This window comes from Sesamum indicum, linkage group LG1 (genome assembly GCF_000512975.1).
Source record: "Sesamum indicum cultivar Zhongzhi No. 13 linkage group LG1, S_indicum_v1.0, whole genome shotgun sequence".
Taxonomy (NCBI): Eukaryota; Viridiplantae; Streptophyta; class Magnoliopsida; order Lamiales; family Pedaliaceae; genus Sesamum; species Sesamum indicum.
Window position 1 is genome coordinate 10,855,810 of NC_026145.1, and position 8,325 is coordinate 10,864,134.

Genomic DNA, 8,325 nt, shown 5'->3' on the forward strand with positions numbered 1-8,325 from the left:
AGGTTTTTATTTATTTACCTTGTCTATGTGATAATAGAACATTGATGTTATAATAATAATAAAGAAAAGAGATTTGCAAAGAAAAGAAATTATGCCTCATCAAAAAATTGACGCTTAAGCCACCATTAAGAAAAGGGGTTAAATTTGTGGCGCAATTTTTGTACGAAATTTAATTTTATTTTATATTACAGGAGTAATTAATATTTTAATTTTTGTAGGATTTTTTTTAATATTTCTATTATTTCAGGAGAGTCCCTGAATTTTTTCCTTAAGAAAGTGATAATGGAATTGATAATAAAGATGTCGCATGGATATAGTAGTTATGTATGGAAAGTTTCTCCGCTCGAAAACTTAGAACATATATTATAGGGATATGATTAGATGGACACGATATGATATGAATACAATAAAAAATTTTAAAAAATTGAAATATGACAAGGCAATATGTGTAATCTAATTTTTATTTAAATGTAGATGTGTAAGATGAATGTTTGCAAAATACAAATTTATTTAGATAAACTAGTTAATAAAACAATCTAAAATTCATTTTGATATTAAAATCATACTTCTATATATTTTATATTTATTTTATATCTAAAATTTGAGTTATTTATCAAATACTAATTTTATTTTACAATTTAAATTCTTTATAATTTTTATTTATTTATTAGAGACACAATCTTGCTTATGATCGACATATTTCTGTAGCCATTCATAATTTTTTTGTTTAAAAAATTAGAATTTATTTTATATTTAAATTTAGATAAGTGTATCACTGATATATATATTTATATCTAAAAGATTCAATTATTATTTTTAGGTAAATCAACTCATTGCATTCTTCTCTTGATCGTCCTACTCCGTTGGCAAGAGGGCCCAAAAGGTCTGAGATGATGGTCTCAACAATGAACTAGTGGAACTGCTCATAGGAGAAGCAGGGTTGGCGGCAGTAGGCAAGGTTGTCAGATATAAGCAGATCATTGAGACCTCCTAGTACTTGTTTTGGAGGTGGGATCATAGAACTTGCTGCAGTAGGGAAGGAGGTATTCTCTTTAAAAGAGTCGTTATCGCTTCCATTGTTTGAGCTAACCATTTTTCATGCTTTTAGCTCAAGTATTCCTATAAACTGCATCAATGATGTGTACAGGGGTCCAGCCCCCACCATAAGGATCAAAAGCCTTTCATGAAGATTTTAAGATTAATGGGAGACTAACCTGCAAAATAGAAGTTAGCATTCCGATATTTAAGTCAGTAATAGCTTTACTGAGTAAATAAAGGAAAAAATTGAAGTGATGTAAGAATAATGATTGAATATGATGATGGCATGATAGTGCAAAAAGTGAGTTAAAGGTAGCTTGAAAATCGAGAGAAAATGAGAGTGAGAGAGTATGAGAAAATGTGTTACCAAAATAAGAATCAATTTATAGGAGACCATGGAGCAAGCTGCAAGAAACAATTATATCAAATCATACACTGTTGGAAAGCTGCACGCGTTAGCTGCTCAATAGAAAAATTAATTTGTGATTTTTACTTATGTAGATGAAGATATAATAACCCTTTGACTGAAGCTTGTCCAGTTTGTTTGAGAATATGAATATCTATTACTTTTGGTTAAAAAGTTAGTTCTGGTTGGATTACTCCTTATCTTGGGCTTCAAGGAAATTCTTTTGAGGGGGCATCATTAAGCATTATAATTTATTATAGGACACGAGGATAAAATAGAGAGTTGAGCAGCACATTCTACTAACGTAGTCATTTTGAGATTGAGGTAATTATAATTAATTGAATTTATATATATACATATATGCTTGTTGTTTGTACACTTGATGGTTAATTATTGGTTTTTGTCTTGATTTTCTTGTTGATATGTGAATTTGTTGTTATGCTTATCTGTGGTGTGACACTAAGTTTGATTGTTGAATGGAATTAAATTGTTGGAAATAAGTTTTAAAAATTTTTCACATTATTAAATTATTTGCAACACTTTATTCGATCTTAATGTGTCAATTTAATTTGATATTTATTTGAGGTTTATGATCCCATTATTATGATGATTTAATTATGATTTCACGAAGTTTAATAAGTATTTGACCGTTATATTTTATATATTTATGTGTCCTATTTATAATTATGTTTATTATGGTATTATGAGTTTTAATTAGGCCAATTAATATTCTATAATTGTCAAATTTTTACAACTATTTAAAGGGTTATTAGCTTTCTTCATTTAGCACATGTAGATAGATATATTTTATATAGCTTATGAATTTGACAAACACGTTTATACTCCTACAAGTATTCTTAGAATTTAGGCAATGTAATTGTGGACTGATTCTTAATCTTCTTATAGTCGCGCACATGAGATGAGACATTGCTGAGAATACTCGAATTATAGGTGCCCATAAATAATCTGAACCCAAGTGCATATCTCAAATTCAGAAAAAGTTCAAGGGGCGCATATGCAAAAATATATAACTATCCCTAAGGGAAGGTTAGCCCTAATTTATATTAGGAATAATGTAAATTGGGACAAAATTACAAAACAACCCAAAATTAAATAAAATATACAAAAACAACTCAAATCAATTCAACCCAAATGTGTTCTCTGTTGCAGACCATTTCAGAGATGGCAGAAAAAGAAACCAAACATAATAGCAATCTCATCAATATTAATAAAAAGAAAAGACTCTTTATATTCACAAACGGCGATTAATGATATAGCCATATCAATTTTTTATGAATTAAAAAATATCCTTCATAATAAAATTATTAATTTATTCAACTCTTCAACATTTACATTAATTGATAATTTTTTTTCTTTCTTTGTTTTTTATTAATATAATGTACAAAATTTTATATTTTACTCTTTTTATAATATATTTTAAAATATACAACATTATATACAAAAATAGGGTGTGACAATGGCTAGCATTAAAAAGTGTGAAGTTGAAAACACCTACAAAATGTGAAGGAAAGAATTAAAACTGGCCCACCTCTCTAATCTTAATTTCCACGTGGCGTTAACTCGTTGATCCATTATAATACAGAAAACTGCCAAGTCAGCACACACCACCCAAAAGGCTGAAACCCATAAGACGAATGCAGTTCCATTTCTCATCACACATTTCTCCAAACGAACCCACACCAACCACACTTCGGAGAGCGGTGGCAAGAGGCAGAAGGTGATGGCCCTCAGAGCTTCATCCGCTGTGCGTCCACCGTCTCTTCAACTGTCTCCGCCGCAGACTCCGCCCAAGAGCGTTATTCTTCCTCCTAAAGTCAACTCTTTATCACTGCCAGCTACTGCTATTTTGCCTCTCTTTGCTCTCTTTGCAGCTCCCCATGAGGCTAGAGCTGAAATCTTGCCCAAAGAACAGATTGTCTCTTCTCTCACTCAGGTGGGAAATTCCTACTAGCGATATTCACATTTTTCATCCGTGTGTTTCTAGCATTTTCTTTACTGATTGAGTTTTGGAATTCAGTGAGAGCCCATTTCTGAATTTACTTGGTCTTTTGCTCACCTTTTGTAAATTGAAGAACTTGATGATTTGAACAATGCTGAAAAATAGGAACTTCGTTGGTTTTTGGATAGGGCTGTGTTTGTTCCATCCCCGACCCTTTACTTGAACTTGCATAATCTTAGTGGAATTCTCAGGTGGAGTCGGCAATTGATCAGCTTCAAGAATTGGGATCGAATTTTTTCAGCACCGCCAGCCAAGTTGTTGGAGCAGTGGCGGATGCTGTGAAGCCTGCATTGCCTATCTTACAGCAAGCTGGAGATGAGGCTGTGAAGATAGCTTCTCCTCTGGTTTCAGAGGCTTCTAAGAAAGCCCAAGAAGCCATCCAGGGTTCTGGAATTGACACTCAGCAAGTGGTAACTGCAGCTAAGGTACAATGATAAATTTGAGATTCGGCTCTGTTGATAAGAACTGATAAATTTCCATTCCGAAAATATTTTTGTTGCTTAGCTCTTTAGTTATTGCTTTTTAGTAGACTGATGTGAAAAATACATTATTTTATTAAATTCCTTTAGAAAAGTGCTTTCATCCGAGATTTGTAAGTCTCAATCACTTTACTCTTTGTTGAAAAAGAATGGGGCATATAGAAACAAGTCATGTAGAAATTGAAATACAAAATTTGAATTCTGGGTTGATTTTTATCGGTCAGGAGTAGAATTTTGGTGATGCTATTTTGCAATTCTTTATATAGATTATTCATCTAATTTTTCTTGGTTCCTTAAAATTTTGCTAGGATAGTGATGATCTGTTGTATGGATGCGCAAAGTTATCATGCAGCCCATCTGTACTTAGTTTATGGCTTTATTAATTATCTTACAGGCTGGTAAATGTTTGAGCAGTTGTTTTAGTTTCCCACTTTGGAAGACAACTGACAATAGATTTTGATTTGCTGATGCCTAAAATCATGAGAAATTTGTAAGTGTCTAAGCACATTATTATATTACTACCAGATCAATGGAATTTGCTCTTCGGTTTGCGGAATTCAGTGAAATTGTTTGACTGTGAATCAGTCATTTTAAATCCCCAAATGCTCCTGGAATTTTTGCATTTGCCATGCATGTTGAGGAAAGTAATATCAATGTATATTGATCGTTGTGATTGCAGACAGTTGCTGATGCAGCTCAGCAGACAACAAAGATGATTGATGAGGCCAAACCCATAGCCACTTCCACTGTTGAAACCATATCATCAGCAGAACCTGCTGTAATTTTGGGGGCTGGTGGTGCATTAGTAATTGCATATTTCTTACTTCCTCCTGTCTTTTCCGCCATTTCCTTCAGCTTTCGAGGTTACCAAGGTAACTTGTCCTTTTTGGTTGATTAGTATTTCCTTATTTCATTTGTACTATGAGATCATTGGACTAGTTACGATGTACACTTAAAAGAACCATAATTTTGAAGATAGTAAGGAAATATGCAATGTGGATAAATTCTTGTTTATTAAAATAAGGGTAAAATTATAACTACATTTCTTAAGGTTTAGTATAATTATGAATACCCCGTTGTTAGGAAAATTATGAATACCCCCCTCAAATGAAAAACAATCATGTAGCCCCTGCACAAGTGAAGTGGATATTATTACTTTACCTTGTTGAATTTTTTTTTTACAAAACAAGTTTGAAAAATTGTGAAAAAAACTTGAGGGTGGGTAGAATAAATAATCCATGTGTCATATTAGTCCATAAAAGTATTTTAGAAAATTCTAAAAATATATATAATTATATTTCATAACCCAAAAGGACATGTTGGTCAGTTCAATATAAAAATTGGATGGAAACCTAGCGAAGGTTAATGGAATGGGCTTGTTGTTAGATAGGGTATTTGTAATTTTTCAAAAAAACGAACAAGTATTTATAATTATGCCAAACCTAAGGAGAAGTTGTAATTTACCCTTAAAATAGTGCCAACATGTACAATTATTGGTGAGACATGGGTATTAGATTACACAAGCATTTTGCACAGCTGTCTAGGTTTTTACGTGGACTGGTCAAGGAAACTACAAACATGGAACCCAACTTCCACTGTCAGTCTTTGTGTGACCCGATCTAACAGAGAATTGACACAGGTTTTAAAGCATAGAGACGTGTTTATAGAGGTAAAAAGCAAAAACATAGCTTAACAATCTAAAAGCAAAGATTTGACTGTTTTGTGTGAGAAGAAGGTAATAGCCACTCAAGGAGTTATGCACTATCAGGGACATCTTAGAGATGGCCTCCACTACTTTATCCGTCCTTGGCAAGGCGCAACCAAAATAATGCATTCTGCTGCGAGGACACAGTGATCAATTGCTCTAATAAATCTAGTAATACTATTCCTTTTTCCTATAGAACATAAACATTGAAGAACTGGGATAACCTCATAAAATCCTGTGAGAAGATTTATGATGTCCATATAAAATGTGCATGATTTATGCGCTTTGGCTCGAAGGCTATCTGTTGTTGAGTGATCATAGAAACTTCAGTGTGAAATACGATTGGTGGACAGTGATGCTTAATCATATCTCAGGGATACAAAATAGTTCAGAATACTCTTACATTTATTGGCTGAAAAACCAATTCCACGAATTGGATAACTATCCATAACGTCCTAGAAGGCGAAAGACCTAAGAAAAGCAAGATTCAAGCTATGGACCATCTCCAAATTTCTTTGAAAATTTTCAGTCAGCTGTATCTTCTAGTCTTTTGTGAACCAGCACAGAAAGCTCACCCACATTGTTGATTTTCTGCTTTCATTTAAGTGTTTGATGACTGTACTCATTTTGGTTATGGATGCTATTCTCTAGGTGAGCTAACTCCCGCTCAAACCTTGGATCTCATGTGCACAAAGAACTACATTATGATTGACATAAGGTCAGAGAAGGATAAAGACAAGGCTGGCATTCCTCGCCTTCCATCCAGTGCTAAAAACAAATTGATATCAATCCCGTGAGTGCACTCTTCCTGAGAAACAGTTTTTCTGTAGAATGAATGTTGACTATTGAACACCTCAGTGCTGGGCTTTGGTGGTAAATTCCATAATGTGCTATCACTTTCTTGGTATACAAATTGAGAATTTTGTTTGGCCTCTCTCTTTGAATCATTTGGAGTTTCTATCAGTATATGACAAAAGAGATCGATTTTGTCCTTAAATTTTTATTTCCTTTTTCCGGGTAAGAATTATTTCTAAGACGAACGATAAATTGGAATAATTCTCACATTCGGCTCTACATGACCTCTATATGTACTAAACTAAAAGTTATCCTCTTTATGCTAGCTCTGATAATTGATGTTGACTAAATAACATAGAACAGTATGTTGATTAACTGTCTTGACATTGTTCTGGAAAATTCATTAGCTCGACAAAGCGGAAATGGAATGAAATGAACCATTTACGCTGTCTAAGATGCAATAGCCTCTGTTCCTTAAATTCTTCCAATAATTATTGGATTTGAGGCATCAAACCTAATAAGTTTGTACCTCTGTTAACTGTTTCAGATTGGAAGAATTACCAAACAAGCTCAGAAGTCTTGTCAGAAGTGTCAAGAAAGTAGAAGCTGAATTGGTGGCATTGAAGATCTCTTATCTAAAGAAGATCAACAAAAGTTCCAACATCGTAATATTGGACTCGTAAGTCCTCCTAACCTTTTGCTTATTACTTTAGCATTTAGTAAGTAGCAGAACATAAATTTCACCATGCCCATCTTCTCTTTACCTTGATTTGGTACCTTAACAAAGCAACTCACATTGTGCTTTTACAAACGCATTTAGGTACTCTGATTCAGCTAAAATAGTAGCTAAGACGTTGACTAAACTTGGGTTCAAGAATTGCTGGATTGTGACTGATGGCTTCTCCGGAAGCAAAGGCTGGTTGCAGAGCCGCTTAGGAACTGATTCGTATAATCTATCTTTTGCACAAGTGTTATCACCATCGAGGGTTATTCCTGCAGCAGCTAGACGATTCGGAACATCTAGCTCAACGAAGTTGCTGCCTGGCGGCTCTGACTAAGGTTTTCACTTGTAATCTTCGACTTGTTCAGTTACATTCTTACTCTGCTGTAGGTCACTCCAATTTTCAGATGTAATTTATCAATATGTGGTCATTCAACATTTTTATTGAGTAATATTGTGTCCAAAATTGCTCCGAAGCATGTTAATCAGATTGGATTAAATGCAATGGAAATCCAGCTCCCTGTTAAGGGATGTTAAGAGAAATGTATTTCTATGGGGATAATATTGTGCAACAAAATCTCAAGCATGCAAAAGTAAACTATTGACACAAGAAATAATATTGACAAACTGAAAATTTATAAATTTAAATAAGAAGTGTTAAAATCTCTGAAGTGAAGACAATTATGTGATTCTTCTCTCTTAATGTTGATACAAGGGATTGAAGCATAATCTTAAATGTTGTGTAAACTCTTCCGACTTTGTGGAGCATGCTACGTGTCATTTAAAATATGGTATCAAAGGCTTTAAAAATTTGATGTTAATAAAGACATTGAATCTTTGTGGTTGGATAGTTTCATTGTGTCAGAAACCTTTTGGACTCTTTGTGGTTGAAGAGTTTCATTGTGTCAGAAACCTTTTGGACTTGAGTTCTTTGGATTTGTTGTGTTATGCAATGACTTGTTGTAGTCTTGTGTCGTTTTATTGACTTGTGGTATTGTGTGTGTGTTTTGGTGGAGGTTCTTTTTTATAAGTGTGAGCAAGCTTTGGCTTAAAACTTGGGCTCACTTCTATTGGGTTTAAACACCATAGCCATTGATATAGATCCACAGCTAACGGGTTGTACTTGAACATGTTTTGACTCAATTAGTCGATCTAAAATAA

The 8,325-nt window shown here is 33.7% G+C and overlaps 1 protein-coding gene across 1 annotated transcript; it reads left to right on the forward strand.

Annotated features, from left to right (window-relative positions):
* LOC105162425 (calcium sensing receptor, chloroplastic) lies at positions 3,090-7,726 on the forward strand. The gene is made up of 6 exons (XM_011080433.2): positions 3,090-3,398; positions 3,656-3,889; positions 4,623-4,815; positions 6,300-6,441; positions 6,991-7,122; positions 7,264-7,726. Exons 1-6 carry the CDS (start codon positions 3,186-3,188, stop codon positions 7,499-7,501), a joined length of 1,152 nt encoding a protein of 383 aa, XP_011078735.1. The 5' UTR covers positions 3,090-3,185; the 3' UTR covers positions 7,502-7,726.